Source organism: Cupressus sempervirens, chromosome 10, assembly GCF_028749045.1.
Source record: "Cupressus sempervirens isolate cs-2001-9-10 chromosome 10, ASM2874904v1, whole genome shotgun sequence".
NCBI lineage: Eukaryota > Viridiplantae > Streptophyta > Pinopsida > Cupressales > Cupressaceae > Cupressus > Cupressus sempervirens.
The window spans coordinates 502,384,165-502,401,631 of record NC_143127.1 but is presented as its reverse complement, the minus strand read 5'-3'; the positions used below and the strand labels follow the sequence as shown (position 1 = coordinate 502,401,631).

Below are 17,467 nucleotides of genomic sequence, written 5' to 3'. Positions count from 1 at the left end.
CATGTAAATTTAATAACATGAGATACTCTGCATGCAATTAAGTGGGGTTTTTATTCAACATTGCATGCCATCACATATGCAAGTTATCTTTTAAACTCTACTATCAATATATTTTAAGTACCAAGTCATAAAGTGGGGGTTTTAAATGCAAATAAATATGTTGTACATAAAGCATATGCAAAGTGATCCAAAGCACGTTATTATAAACTTGCATATATTAAACATATATAAGAGGGTCCAAAAAGTATGTTTGCATATGCAAAGTGCCTCCAAAAGCATGTCATATTGACTTAAGTTATTAAAGACTCCATGGTGGCAATTTTCAGCCCAAATACATGTGTGTTTTGGACCAAAAGGCTTGTTTTTTCACCAAAATACACATGTTTTTGCCATTCAAAAGCCCTACATTGGCCTAAGTAGTAGTGAGTATTCCCGCTTGTCACGCAGGTGACCCGGATTCGTTCCCCGGCAACGGCGCCAAAAATGCAAACATGAATATTACCCTTTCTTATAAATATACAGATTAATCCAAATGATATACAAAATTGAAATATAGAACATACCATTCATACCATGACACCAGTAGGTGTACCAGTAGGCAAGGAAATAGTTTATTTTATTGATACCAAAATCATACATGTACAATGTTCCACATATTTATAAAGAGCTAGTTAGTTGGAAACCAACCGACGCATTTCCTTACCACCTAACTACCCAACCTGACTAACAATAACAAGTACTAACATAACATTTATTTATTCCGACTACAGTGTTTTATCAAATGGTGTTGGGTAACGATTTTAGGAGAGAATACACGTGTTTTTTTCTAAAAGCTGTGTTTCATTGAAAAATGCCCAAAGGCGTCAATTTTATATGCAAATGCATATACAATGAAGGTGAAATAAGGCATTTTGGTCTTTCATAAGCTGTATTTTCACTCTTCGAGGCTGGGTGGCGATTTTGGATGCATATAGATGCTCCAAAATACCTGTGTTTTCTTCAAAACAGCCCACCTAATGGCTCATAGAGGATGGATTTGTGCCTTCTAGATCAAATAGGAGATGTAGCGCCAAAAACATTTGTTCCAGCTTGTTCATCATCATCTACAAATCGCATTTGATTGTCTAGATACCATATTTGGTTGCCTTTGCATGGGATCATCAAACTATTTGCAAGTTTAAATAAATCAAAATGCTTGCTAAATTTGTACTTTTTATTTCTCAATCTTGCACACTTGTCAAGCAACTCATCTTGACTCAAATGGGCATTCATTTCAAGAGGATTGAGTCAAGATTCATTATCTATATAACCTTCATGTTTATTTAAGGTTATATTTGCATGTCTTGTTTATGTGTCAATCCTTCTTTCCTTCGTCTCAATTTTTCTAAGTTGCATATACAAGTACTTCATCTTGCTTGCATATGTAGTTGAGATTAAAAACCCCATTCTATGAATGAAGTTTGCAAGAAAAGCAAGCTATTTGTTCCATCGTGTAAATGCATTCCAAAAACCCACCTTCGTACATTTCATGTTCCCTTTCCATACTTATTCCATGGCTGCCACGAGAATTGAATTATTTATTGGTAGTTCTAAGTTGTTTACCAGTTCACTTGTAGCGGTAATTTAAACATCCATTTATAAGTAGATGCCATACCATTCGGTTTTCCTACATTCCTCCATCCTAAAACTTGTGCTCATATGCAATACCTCTTGAAAATCCTTTTTTTGGTTTTTCTCACCATACAAAGAGCTATTCTAGTCCAAAACCATTCATCTCTTCACTGGCCTAAAGTTTGTTATGATAAATCGATGTTGTAATTGTTGTATTAAACAAAGAAGATGAAAGCTCCTTATATAGATTTACAAAGATGATGTTTCTAAAACAAACAATCGTAAACTAAAGAAGGAAATAGAAACTACCTAATAAACTAAAGACTAACTAGGGTGACTATTAAAGAAACATTATAATATTCTAATATAGAGAATGGTTATTATCTAACTATTGTCTTTTGGTCACAAATTCTAAAAAACATTCCCTATATTTGCAAAATGTTAATAACCAAGAAGCCAAAATCTGTCCAAAAAAGAGAAAAGAAAAGTGTGCCCCCTTCTTTAGAATGGTTTGCAAAATGAGACAAGAGCCCGCCATTGACTCTGCCACAGAAGAGTCTATATCACAAACCCTCCCAAAATCAGCAAAACATTTGATCAAAAACCATTACAAAACATCCAACCTGATGTTGGATAATGAAGATGCTCTTCCCTAGAAATAGACAAACACTAAGAATAACTAGCATGATGTTGAGGAAGAATCGACAAACCCTCCAAACTTTGTAGATGAGCACGATGCCTCAAAATGGACTGCAAAAAGCCATGATTTTTTAGGAGAAAAATCGATAAAACCATTAATGATTTTTGAGGTGAAAAATCAATCAAAACCAAACAGAATCTGAGACATAGATAATAGAATCAGTGTAATGAGACTCGGCAAATCTGACCAGGACTCTGCAAGTCCAAGCCAGAGTCACCATTTCCGAGGCAAATTGCTACTAGACTCGGACTCGGTCGAGTCTTGGCAGAGTCCACTCGAACTCGCTGAGTCCCAAGCCCAGGACTCTCGTCGGCGGCCAACACATGAAAAGTGAAAAAAATTTAAAAATCTTTATTTTAAGTTGCCTTTTTTGGTTGTTATAACATCTAATTGACCTAAAAAGGTCATTCCACCATTTGCTTATGCTCACAAGAGAGAGGAAAGAGTTAAAGAAGAATATTGGGGTTTTGAGAGAGAAATCAGCAAACAAGTTGGCTCTCCTAAATCGATTGCTGAAGGTTTGTGCAACTTTGTAGTTTGCACTTAAGCATTGAAAGGAGCTTAAGGGAGCATTTGGAGGAGGTTTCTACAAACTTGCATTTCCATTGTTTGACTTTGTGCAAATTTGAAGAGGTAAGTAACAAGTTGCATTTCTTTGTGTTGTTTTCTAATATGTTTTAAACTTTTACATTCATATTTTTTACTTCTCATTTTATTTACATTTGTTTGGTCTCTGCTTCTACTATTTACTATTTAGAGTCTAGATTTATTCTAATTTATTTTGATGACAAAGTAAGAAAGCCTTAAAGTTTAAAAATCTGATTTGATGCTAACATTTTTTCTATTTATAATATATTCATATTGCAAAAGGCTAGTGCAAACACATTGAAATTTGACATAATGCTTCAAGGTGAGGGAAGTGGAACTAGGGTTGCATTTAACCCTAATGCAGACCCAAGTGCAATAGCAAGGGATAGGGCTTGGAAACATGCATTCGGGGGCACAAAAAGGGAGTTGTTACATGTTGGCATTGCGGTGTAGTATATAATAGGGGAAGTATCACCTAGCACATATACCTAGACGTGATGCTAAGAAATGCAAAGATGTACCCCAAGATGTTATGCGAGATATGCAAACTCTTCTAGAGGAAAAATGGAGAAAAATGAATTGAAAAAGAAGTAACAAGAAGAAATGGCACAATTAACCCAATAGGGATCTTCTAGTTTTCGCTCTCCATTATCCCCTACTCCACCTACGGATACCACTGCTTCTACAAATGCAACCATTGGGTCTCGCATTTGTAAGAAAAAATTGACACTTGATTCCATATTTGTTATACGCACGGCTCTAGGTGTACAACCATCGCTTGAGAGCATGGGTTGGAACAAGGAGAAGCGTGATTATGCAAAATTGGCACTTGGAGACTTCTTCATCTACAACAACATTTCATTCAATGCAACAAGGTACTTATTTATCTAAATTTAAATTTATGTCTTCTTTTGCTTTCAAAGTTTCAACTTTCAACTTTCAAGAGACAATAATATGCTTATTTTGTTTATTTTAATTTGTATTTTGTTTTCAAATTTATTTATAATATACTAATTTGTTTAACTTTAAATTTTATTTAATTTTTTTTATGTCTCCTTATTGGCAAATTGGAATTGATGCTATTGCTGTTTGTGGTCCGGGGTTGAAAGCCTCTAGTGTTGATGAGCTAGGAGGCCCTATTTTGAACCAAAGGGTGGCTGACATAGAAAGTGCAATCAAGGAGCAGTGTGAGGTGTGGAAGACGAAGGGTTGCACCATCATGACTGATGGTTGGACCGATAGAAGGAGTAGAACACTCCTCAATTTTCTTGTCTCCTCATTAGGTAAACCATAATTGTACTTAGAGTCTTAGACATTAAAAATTTAAAAGTAGAACTTGTACTTAAGTGATTAAATTTATAAATTATGATTTATCATTAATCATTATACTAATTTGTTTCTTTTTCTTCAAGTGCCATGATTTTTTTGAAATCAATTGTTGCCTTAGAAAAAACAAAGAATGTTGAATATCTTTGTGAGGTAATGGATGAAGTGAGAAAGGACATGGGTGAGGAGAATGTGGTGCAGATAGTTATAAATAATGCAGCAAATTATGTTGTTGCAAGAAAGCTTCTTATGGAGAGACACCCTCACATATTTTGGACCCCTTGTGTTGCTCATTGCATTGACCTCATGTTAGAGGATCTTGGTAAACTCCTTTGGATAAAAAGAATTATAGAGCAAGGAAGGAGTGTATGTAAATTCATATATAATCATACATGGGTCCTCAACCTCATGAGGAAACACAATGAGCAAAAAGAGCTGTCTCATCCATGGGTCACTAGATTTGCAACCAATTTTCTCACATTGAAATCTTTGTTTGATTCAAAGGGAGGTTTGACATGCATGTTTGTTAGTGAGGAGTGGATTGCATCATCATATGCAAAGACCACTGTGAGGATTGATGCAGCTGATCATGTTTTTGATGAGGCTTCTTTTTGGACACCGATTGCTGATATTGTGACGGTAATTTTTCTTTTTGTCCTCATTTCAACTTTATTTTGTTTATGAAATTATGTTATAAATTATTGTTCATCTTTAAAAACCTAAAACTGATTATTTCTCTTCCAACTTTCATAATGATTGCAGTTTGTAAAGCCGCTTGTTGTTCTCCTACGAATCATGGGCTACATTTATGAGGGCATGGATAGGGTGAAGGAGGCCATTCGCTTTTTTTGTAGGGAATAGAGATAGGTATGGGCCTATATGAGATGTCATTGATAGATGTTGGCACAATTTACTTCACAAGCCTATACACGCAATGACCTACTTCCTTAATCCAACATACCAATTCAGCCCACATTTCAAGGCTAATGATGAGGTGTGGAGCGGCTTTTATAATGTTGTAGAGAGAATGTCACCTTATTTGATAGTTGGAACTTGGAAGAATTGTAGTCCATGAGATTGAGTTGTTTAAGAAAGCTCAAGGGGACTTATTTGCACGAGAGTTGTGCAAGAAAAATAGGACAAAATTGAGGCCTGGTTAAAATCTTTGATTCTACATCCTAATTTCTAATTCTATTACCGTTTTAATTTGATAAATTCAAATTTATTGATATGATTCAAAATTTTCTTGTTTTAGATGCATGGTGGGAGATGTTTGGCACAAAGGTGTCAAATTTAGAGAGGATTGCGATTTGCATCTTGAGCTAGCCATCTAGGGCATCAGGATGCAAATATAATTGGAGTCTATTTGAGCACATACACTCGAAGAAGCGCAATAGTATGTCAGTGAAAAAATTGAATGATCTTGTCTTTGTTCACTACAACCTTCGCCTTCACCATAGACGGATCCTTGGCACTAATACATCACCGATTGTATGATGCAGAGTGGAACACAGAGATGGCTGATCCTATCTTCAGTGATGAAGATGTGGAGTGGGTAGATTAGATGGATCGGGACGCTGAGGCAGTAGCGATGGCAGTCAAGGAGGGTAGAGCGCAAGGAGACAGAGTACAGGACCCCGAGGCTAGGAGTGATGGATCCGAGTCTAATGATGAGGATTATGTGGGTGAGGATGATGATGAGGATGAGGTTCAGCCTCAGCCTTAGACACAGGGAGAGAGGATGGCTCTACAGTCTTCCATGACTTATCTTAGGCGCACTCGTAGGAGGACATAGACTACTATGAGCCTTAGTCTTCTAGTTATTATTTTGATATATGTTTTGAACTTTTGATACCATGGATTTTGTAATCCATGAATATTGTAGACATTTGAGTCTTTGACACTGGAGTGACACTATGTTTATTACTTTAAGTTTATACTTTATAGTTTATAACTTTATATTGTGTTATTCAGTTTTTTTCCTTCAGAAATTCGCTTTTATACTTATGTGATCTATGCAAAATTGTGTATGTGTATTAAGTAGCTTCTATCTATCTCAATTATTGTGTATTTGATGTTAGTTGACTAAAAGATGCATGAAACAATCTTAAAATCCTTAAAAATCTTTGAATTTCATGGGTTTTTCAATTTTTTGAGTCATTGCCGAGTCCGATCATCGAGTCTAAGTCTGAGTCGGATTTTAACTTTTTGAGTCAAAGGCGAGTCCGAGTCCCATAACTATGAATAGAATACAAAACTTCTTTTTTGAGGAAAAAAATAGTAAAACTCAATATATAATTTTTGAGGAAAAAATTATGAACCAACAAAGGAATCTCATGAAGCTTTGCGAATTACGGAATCATAAATTTTTTCGAGGGAAAAATAATGAAAGCCCATTAAAAAATTTTAATGGCAAAAAATTTTGAAAACCCATTAGAAAATTTTTTAAGGATAAAATATTGTGAAAACCCATCATAAAATTTTTAAAGGGAAAACATTGTGAAAACCCATTAGAAGTTTTTTAAGGGAAAAAATTATGAAAACCCATCAATTTTTTTTTAAGGGCGGCAAAACATGAGACTTTGCATGATAAACCAGCACATGCAAACACATGCAGGTACATGCAAGTACATGCAACAAACATGCAACCCTTAAAACACAGATACTTTTGTCACAACCAAAAAATTATGAGATCAAAATCCTTAACTAGGCTTGTGATTTCCAGCAAAATCCTTAAAGGCTAATCAAAAAAGTTTCATAAAATACCTCTAACAATTTTTAGAAATAAAAATCGGAAAGCAAATTTCTATAAAAATTCCAGATCAAAAGAGGCTCGAATTTTTCTTAAAAGTTTGCCAAATTTTATGAAATTCTATCGACCTACTCTAATACCATATTATAGTAAATCGATGCTGTTGTAGTTGTATTAAACAAAGGAGATGAGAGCTCCTTATATAGATTTACAAAGACGATGTTTCTAAAAGAAACAATCGTGAACTAAAGACGAAAATATAAACTGCCTAATAAACAAAAAACTAAGATGATAAAGAAACATTATAATATTCTAATAAAGTTTACCAGCCATATTCCGTGTTCATATCCATCCAAAATCTGTACTTGTGCATCAAAAAGTGTGTTATGGGTCTATCTCATGATGATGATCTCAACCTTGTGGAATTTTCATGTAATAGTTACTCATGCTCACAAAATTGCCATGTTAGAAGAAGCTGCATCGGTCAAAGGAAAAGAGAAAAAGAAGTATCAATATGATTAATACCATAACTCAATTCCCCCTTCACAAGTTACCTTGCATTGTGAAGAGATAAAAGATATTGATATCTCCCATATGAATATAGAGGAATTTCTGAAAAGGGTTGATATTGTTGTATCAGATGACATTTACATTAAGCAGAGTAGCATACACATGGTCTCTACCTTTCACTTGGCTGCTCTAGAACTAGAGTTCGTGTTTGCATGTGCTAGGAATTTTGATCATTCATCCAAAACCATCAGAGACCAAGACAGAAACACTATCATAAGTCTAGATCCTAAGACTATTGACAAGATTTTCCAAGTTCCACCTGCTCCATGGGTCACTAATATCTCAAAGCAAAAAGCTTTGGAAAGGTGGAATGAAGACAATTCATATTGCATTAAGTAAATTAATGACAATTGATTAATCAACACGAGGCCTAATCTCACTGAAGAGTACATGAATATACTAACGGGTGGGGGGGTGAATTAATATATTAACAAATTTTCCAAATTAAAACTCTTAACCAAACTAGTATCTTGCATCAGTCGCAGTACCTGATGAGACTTCTATGTCTCCTCTCGACATTGATGTAAATCCATTATCTCTAGTTTGTGTTCCTCCAGTGAATGCATCCATATGCCGATTTTCCCATTTTGTTCCTACATCCATCCCTGAGGAGCAATATGATAGTTTGGAAAATATATTCGAAGAATATTCTACTTTTCCTAATCCATCAAATGTCAACATGACTCCTCGTGATACTTGAGTTGCACACTTAGATCGGTTCATGGATGAAGTTGTTGGTTCCAAACACCACAAATTGGAAATCCAAGAGCCTGCCACTTCTCCAGAAGGATTCCACAGTTAGTTCTAGCCAACGAATGAGAATCACCTTGATTCCCTTGCACTTCAGGCTCCGCTACACCTAGGCGGGTAGATTTTCTCCTCAAACTTGATCACTTGGTTCAAAGCTTTTCTAAAGCGAATTTAAGCTTTGGAGTTCTCTGACTGGCAAGGTCCTTGAACTCGATGAAACTGAAACTGAATGTTTGAATTGAATGAATTGTATAAGGTTTTAATAATGAATTTGATGCTTGTAGGGAGGAATATATAGATTTTCTGACTTCAATAATAGAAAGACCAATGCCTCTGCTAATCCGGGCAATAGAGTCAACTTCAGTGAATTTTCACGTACAACTTTCTAATGTTTCATGCACTTATATTGTCAACAATTAAATAATCAAGATGCGATAGATCAAATATTTATGCAATCTTAAATTAGTCCAAATTGAACTTTAACTCCTCTGGTAGGGAGACAAACTGGACACAGATACGAAAACAATTTAATATTTCACAATATCTGCGATGATCAAATTTAAAATGCTAAATGACCATGTCCACTTATCCGACATTTAAATTGTACACAGAATTCCAAAATATAATTACAAAGGAGGATTCATCTGCAATTTAAATCTCCATGCCATGTAAAAATAAACAAGACATTTTATTTCATTATAAAAATAAAATAATAGAATTTACATTAGAAAGCCATATTAAGCTCGTTATCCCTCCATACAAAATTATATAAAATGCTTCTTTTTTGAGAATATGAATATGAATGTTTTTGAATATGTCTTTTTTCAAATAGACTACTTCATATTTATATTTTATTTGTTTGAAGATGTGACTTTTCAAAGTCAGGGGTCACATTATTTAGAAATAAGTAAAACCCTTTCAATCCTTTAACCTCATTAATTACATGTTCTTGTTATTATTTGTTTATTATACTCTAATGTATTTATTTCTTCAATCTTGCAATTCATCGGGCTCCTTTTCTTATACTATAATTGCATCTTTATGGGCATCAACAATTATTAGACTTTATTGGTGCAACTTCAATATTATTTCCTCAATATTATATGAATTGATGATAATCTCTACCCATTTAATAGTTTGAAACTTTGATATATGTCGATTGATTGAGAATGGATGTGGTGGATGTGTCACTCAATTGGAATCTTTGCATGTATAACCCTGGCAATGCATTTCTGAAAGGTCTGTGTAATATCAACAAGGCCCATTATTGATGCGACTTGCAATTGGAAATGGTATTCCAAACAATCAGGGTGTAGAGTTCTCGCTGCCCTTTCCATCGTATGAACCTTAGTCTCACCATTCCAAATGGCTCCTATCATATTGTTTCCTTAGTATTACCGTTTGTGAAACTTTTGGCAGGTCCATTCTCTTTGTATGGGTATCATTTTTTGCTTTCTTCGTTGTTTCTTTGCCGTGGATGAGGTTGAGTCAAGTATTCCAAGTGTCTGTATCTTTCTCTCTAAAAAATTAACTGTAGAGGGTCAATGCAGGTCTTATTATTCCTTCATTCACATGTCTTCAATGTTGAATAAAAACACTTGTCTGATGGCTCTGTTTTGTATGATAGCAAGCACATACAACATCCTCACTGCTGTCGCTATTCCTTATATGACTTTTTATCTAGTATTGGATGCATCGGGTTTGCTTAAGTACAACATCATGTAGCCATAAATCTATGTATGTTTGATATAAAGAGCAAATTTCAGTGTCACTCTTTATTTGCAGAATGGGGGAACACAAATTTATTATAGCGACCACATTTAAAGCTCACAACTTTCCAGAATAGGATGCGATGCCAATATTCATCAGTCCTTCCCATGGTTCACAAATGGAGGGCTAAAGTTTAGAGCTCCATCATAAGCTTCTCAAAGCAATCAAGCGCTTGTAGCCATTTAGACTGAGGCATCACCTATTGTGACTACTAGTATACAATCAAGACCAGTGTCTACAATGGCTTCTAGCATTTCTACTCGCAATGTCTCTTTCAACCTACCTCCTTGGCCTAGCGCAATTACTTCTAAGAGGAAGAAGCAAGAAGTCCTCAAAATAAAGACATTCAAAAAATTACTTTATTGGACAACTTTATTTAGCCTAAAATTAGCCTACAGGAATCGAATTGCCTAAAAAGGGACACTTTTTTGGCTGCTCAACAAAAGGGGCGACTGCATAGTTAGGAAACTTGTTTAATATGTGTAATTACAAAGTTCAAAATATTGTCTTCACTATCTTATGGTTGAAAGCCTTTTTAGTGCAAAATCACAAAATTTTCAAAGCCTTGCCATCTGCATTTTACTGTAGCCTTGCAGTGCTTTTGAGCACAATTCTAAAAAGAATATGTTTGAGGCTATTCATATATAGAACTGCAATGGACTTGACCCAAAATTGTTTCAGTGACCTTGTTTTTGTTTAGTACAATGACAACGTTTGTCTTCAGGTTGAGAAGGTGGAGGGGAAGTAGATTAATGAGGTGATTGAGTTAGATAGCATTGATTAGTGTTTAAATTGAATTGCCAAGCATCATATTTTGCTAGTATCACAAATTTAGTACAAGAGATCACAACATATAATTTCCTTGCAATAATTGAAGAAAGATAATCTATTACATTTGATGATAATTCCATTTCTTCGACAAGAATGTCATTTACGATGGAAATCATATTGTGCATATGTATGCAAGAAAATCATTAATATTTGAAATGGATGATGTTAAGATTTACAATTCAATTATGGAGCAATTTGTTCTTGTATTGGTATATTTCACTTGCTGCACCTTTTTTTGTCATAATATTATGGTTTTTTTTGTCATCGGGATTGTTTCTTTTACTTACATTTGTTGGGTTTTTCATTATACATGAAGTTATAGCTTGTAATAGTCTGTACACATGGTTGTTTAATAGGTCATTGCAGGTATATGAAAATATTCTATGTTTCTAACTTTTAGCAATAGTTTATAATTTCCTTATGTAAAGTTTATAATGGAATGTACGATCTAGTTGAATCTTCTTGACTTATATATGAATTCCTCACTTAATTAGAATTGTAGTTAATGGCATGCACATCTCTAAGTTCATATTGTTTTTCCTTGGCATAAGTAATTTGTACATGAGAACTTCACTGATGAAGAAAATGTTAATTTTGTAGGTACCAAATTATCCTGATGCAGGACGATGTTGGGAAATTGTTGACAAATACAAAGTTACTATTTTCTACACTGCTCCAACATTAGTGCGTTCTCTTATGCGGTTTGGAGATGAGGCAAGACATACATTTCAGTTTTCTTTTATATTACTTTTTTAGCAAAGTGTCATCACCTATGCAGAAGTTGTAATGTTTGTAGTGGATGGTTTTATCTTTTTACATTTTTAGATCTACCACCTTTGGCTTTACCCCACTTTACTGGTTATGTTCTTTTATTAGTGTCTGCTCAATTTAATTTGAGCTTTTACTTTTACTTTCTTCACTTATCAATATTACTTCTTCTACCTTACATGTGAGTTCCATCCCTCCTTTGGTGATCTGTAGATATTTATAATTTCTTTTTTCACTGGTTATTTCTTCAGTTCCGTTTGAGTGTAGTTTATATCATGGTGCCCTTCCATATTTTGCAATTTGCAAGCAAGTTTGTAGGTGGAAGTTATCTCTTTCATTCAATCATTCTGTTGCATGCATTTATAATTGTATTTCCTCTACCCTTCTTATTGTTGATCATTCAAAATTAATTTGTAATTGTTGCTTATTAAGTGAAGCTGGAATCGAAGTGTGAATAGTGCATATACATCATTACTTGTTAGATATTATAAGTATGAATTTTCTTCATTGGACAGTCTAGAGAAATTCTATTATTGATGCTGACCCTGATTGCATTTTTAAAGCTCAACACAAATAAGTTTGATCGGAGATCCTTACAACCTTTTCTGCTTGAGGGAGAAGTGGTATGGGAGGTTGCTGGAGCCCAATGTGGAGAAAATCTGGACCAAGTGATAATTCTTCACTAATTTTGCCTATTCACATGTCTAAATCTCTGTCTTCAATCTGAGAACCCTTGCAATCAATATATATTTCCATTCTTTTCCTTATTGATAATTGGTGTGACAAGCAAAAGAATAAGGACTTTAATCTGACTGCAACCATGCTGAGAAGATCAATCTTGGGTGATACATTTTAACCAAAGTTGAATACTGTGTGGTCTTGTAAAGTTTCTTACCAGATTTGAATAGGAGGCTGTCTGATGCACAACTTTGATTGCAGGTTTGAACACTTATGTCAATGAATTTGATTTGCTCCAAAATCTGTATATTTTAGTACAGAAATAACAGAGATAACAGAGATGTTCTTGAACTTGAGATGCTAACAATCCTTTGATATGCTTGCATTAATTGATTTTGATACCTTGCAATATCAGGCAGATTGAATATATATAAAACGAGAGGTGTGAGAGTGAATGGGAATGTCTCCGTATGGAGACATGACTATTCACTGTCATACCTATTCGGTGTTGGTTATCATACCCATTTAGGGTTAGTTAGACTCAACACAAGTCTAATCATATATTACTGATCATAATGAACTCGATTCATATGCAGTCTGATAATGATATTTATTCAGATCGATTATGATCTTAAATCAAAGGGATCGAATAATGTTACAATCATGACAGCGATATGATCTCATATAAAATATATATATGTTCAATCAGTTTCAACTGCAGGGATCATTTGCAGAATGATAGTTAAAGATTATATATGTATGTATGTGTGTGTGTGTGTGTATAGATCTTGATCACAGTCATTGCCAGACCAAAGCTACATGCTTTAACACCCTGTCTTAGCTAGGGAAGACAAAGTGCATATATATATAAGTTCTCCTTATTTGAAAAGTGATATCACCTAGATAGTGATATACTTAAGAAAATCAAGTCTCATGATATTCTTTCCAGTTATGGTGTGTACACAGATATCAAGTCTCATGATATCTGTAACATCCAGTTTTTCCGAGTCTAAATTAACATCCAACATACTCAAAGAATACAGTTACTACTTCATTTCATAGCAAAACAGTTATATCATTCAGGTTCATGTGAATAAGATTTACCATTAAAAATCAGTTAGACAAAATTTCTTAACCAAAAACTTTAAAACACCATCAAATGAAATTACTTTAGAAATTAAAACCACATACCTCGGAAAACTGAGATCGAAATCAAAACTACAGATGCTTCTGCAACCACCTGGGTTAGTCCACTATACCAATTTAACTATATCACATGACGACTATCATCTAAAAACCACTATCTCAAAATCAAATGATAATTACAATTAAATACCACCAAATTAATAATTAGGGCATCACATACCACTGTATCAATTAGAGCATCGTTTACCATCGGTTCATTTAGGACTTTTGATACTGCTATTACAAATAGGGCTTCTAATACCACTGATTCAAATTAGGGCTTCCAGTACCACGAATTCAAATTAGGGCTTCTACTACCATGGATTCAATTAGGGCTTCTGCTACCACAGATTCAATTAGGGCTTCTGATACCGCTATATCATGTAGGGTTCTAGTCGTCACTCAATCAATTAGGGCTTTGGATTCCTTTCCTTCCGATTACTTAACTGTGACAGTAACTCAAGATTAGAAAATATACTTATATTTGTTATTCATATATATGAAAGTAAAATGATAGTAACAATGAAAATAATTCAATTTAATCTTACCTCATAAATAAAAATGATAATACCTGTTTCCGATAAACAATTGAATGCATGGCTTATCTCTTTTTGATGCATGTTCAATATCTTGAGAGAGGTGAAACATTGTCAGGGGCTTAACCACCCAACCTTGGACCACAATATATCCCCACACGATCTGTAATGAGAAAGGTCCTCCCTACTCGGAATTGATAGGGGACATCTTGCCATCCACTGGGCATCATGGTATATATCATGCCATATGACTTGGCAACAGGAGATCATAATAACAAAAATATGCATGAGCTATTAATTAATTCATATTAAATGATAAATATTAAATTGACATAACTGATACTGATTCATATTATTATAGATTCCTTTCTCACACCTCATCACCCATCTTGGCTACACAGCCAGGTGAGTCCCAGGTATTTAGAATTCTCAGAGCAGACGGCTCTATCAATTATTCAAGAAGAGTACATACAATCATCATTCACATTCTGTGATTACATGATTATGTTATTTTAAGATTCCAGAATTGAATGTTTAACTCTAATAGCCTTCGGCATAATGACCTATGGATCCATACTATGATTCCTGGCTATCACTTACCTGGAGCAAGGCAAAATTAGAAAGAAAATCAAATCTATAGCATCAACAATTCATCAACGTAGCAATAAATGTACATACACATTGTGTTTATATTTTTAATAATGGCTGGGACAACATATACCTTGCTATGTAAAAAGTTCATTTACAATCAAACATTACCCACAACGTATCTTTGGCTTATATTCCTTGTTGAAGTTTGTGATTGTATTAGTTCTAGTACGTTGGATTTTTTTCATGATATCATATTCATCTCTGGATTGAGTATAAATGGAAGAATTTAGATTCTAAACTTCATCTGTTTCTATTTGCATGCTTTCTAGGTTATCTTGATATCCAGTAGTGTATGTTGAAGATCCACTGTCAATTATCCAATTGTTGGACTTGGTTGATATTTGACTAAACAAGGCTGAATAGAAAACATATTTCTCAGAATCATGGCCTTCAATTGATTTATCAGTTTTGGCAAATGATGCTTGAAGTTTTGATTGATCAAGACAATTTAGTGCATAATTTCCATAGTGATCACATTTGAAACATTGAATTTTAGACAAGTCTTCTATTTTGACTGTCCCTTTCCATGAAAGTTTCTTTTCCTCTTTGTGTTTTTCTTACCCTTCTTATGAGAGTTGGTGTTAAGAACATGAATGTCTTCATCTAAGGTTTTATGTTTTCCTTTAGTTATTAATCTTGACTCTTCTTGAAGACAATTAGACCTTAATCGATCTAGTTTTGGAATTTTAGATCTTGCACTTATACCTTGTACAAATGACTCCCAAGAATGTGGCAGTCCTCCTAATGCTATTAGGGATAACTATTGGTTGTCAATCTCATAGCTAACAAAAGTTAATTGATCTCTCAATTCTGTAATTCTCATGAAGAAGACATTTACTATTTCTCCTTTATTCATGTTAATGTTATTCATTTGTCTTTTAAGAGAAAGTTTTCTACTAGTGTTATTTACTATGAATGTATTTTCACGTGCTTTAAACATGCGATATGCTATTGCATATTTGACCACAATAGGCACTATGTGATCTCAAACAACATCCACTATTATTTTCATGGCCTTCTCATTATTCTCGATCCATAGAGTTTTCTTTGGATCATCTTTAGGTTCTTCCTTTTCTTCTTTTACAAAGGAATCTAATTTGTTCTCTTTTAATAGCATCATTATATGAAGTTTTCAAGATTCAAAATTGTTAGCACTATTAAGGTGGTCTTCGAATCTTAAAATGTTTGTCATCTTGAAGAATAATGATGACTGCAACTTAATGTGAAATCTAATCTCTTAAACTAAATGAGATCTCTCCTTAACAATGCTCTAATACCATGTAAAGTTTCTTATCAGATTTCAATATGAAGCTGACTGATGCACAACTTTGATTGCAGGTTTGAACACTAATGTAAATGAATTTGATTTGCTCTAGAATCTGTATATGTTAGTACAGCAATAACAAAGATAACAAAGATGTTCTTGAACTTGAGATGTTAACGATCCTTTGATATGCTTGCATTAATTGATTTTGATGCCTTGCAATATCGGGCAGATTGAATATATATAAAATAAGGAGGGGTGTGAGAGTGAATGGGCATGTCTCTGAATGGAGACATGACCATTCACTGTCACACCTATTCGGTGTTTGTTATCATACCCGTTCAGGGTTAGACTCAACACAAGTGTAATATCCCCTCTCCCAAGATAATTATATGTATAATTATATTAAATTATGATTTTGAACTATAGTAAAATATAATATAATTGATTGATTAATTAATCCTAATAAAATAGTAAAATATAATTATAATAAAAAATCATATAAATTGTTATTAACTATATTATAAATATTATAAAGAATGAAAACTTAACAATATAAATGAGTCAATATTATTTTCTATCTCATGGAAACATTAATTAAAAAAATCTATAACTAAATATGATATATTATAACAATATGTGAATAATGTATATTATTTAGTTAAGTAAAGATAATGATGGATCTTGTAGAGACACGACTATTAGAGAGACCTGAAACAATATATAACAAAATCATACAAAGGGAAAAAGGGTGCAGACCAAGCAAGATGAGTTCAGTCACATCTATAGAAGAATATATATTATTGAAGCATGACGAGACTACAAAAAATGAAGTCCACGTTGGATGAAGGGGAATTGAGAGAAAGGAAACAAAAAAAAGAAAAAAAATATTGGAGTACATCAAATTATATCCAGAAAATATATATTCCAAGAATATATCCACACAAAGGAGCAGAGATGGAATTCCAATGCACCTGTATTGTCGAAAGCCAACAAAAGAGAGAATTAGAGGAATAGATAGGAAGGAACACAAACGCAACTACTAATCAAGCATGAGATAAACACTCAAACATAAGAAGCATAGGATTGCACATAGCTAGACAAACAAAGTTGACATATGCAATATAAGAAGATAGAAGATTTGAAGTAATTCACGAGTTCCACTCGGTTAGCTTGATCCACTATAGATCATTAACCATATAAACACCCGTCAAGTGTTACAAAGGATAGACATGCCAATTGTTAGGGTAGGGATGAATGGAAGCGGCAAACATGGATAAATATAAGTGTTAAGCAATAGATAAGACTATGGAAACTTTCTTGGTTGATGCTAAGAACAAAATTACCATCAAAGTGAGTGGAGCCACTTCCAAGTGCATGTCCAATTCACACCAAAGGATGATTGAAGTAGGTCGCGTGAAACATCAGCAAAGGGACAAAGTTCAATAGAAGGAAATCCATACAAGTTGAACCACAACATATGAAAG

At 33.9% G+C, this 17,467-nt stretch overlaps 1 protein-coding gene across 1 annotated transcript in view; it reads left to right on the top strand.

Annotated features, from left to right (window-relative positions):
* The window catches only part of LOC149534865 (acetyl-coenzyme A synthetase, chloroplastic/glyoxysomal-like), a 217,189-nt gene that overhangs the window by 146,434 nt on the left and 53,288 nt on the right, over window positions 1-17,467 (top strand). Inside the window, exon 10 of the mRNA XM_089807220.1 lies at window positions 11,499-11,612. Coding sequence (XP_089663346.1) covers window positions 11,499-11,612 — 114 coding nt within the window. The remainder of the gene's footprint in view (window positions 1-11,498; window positions 11,613-17,467) is intronic.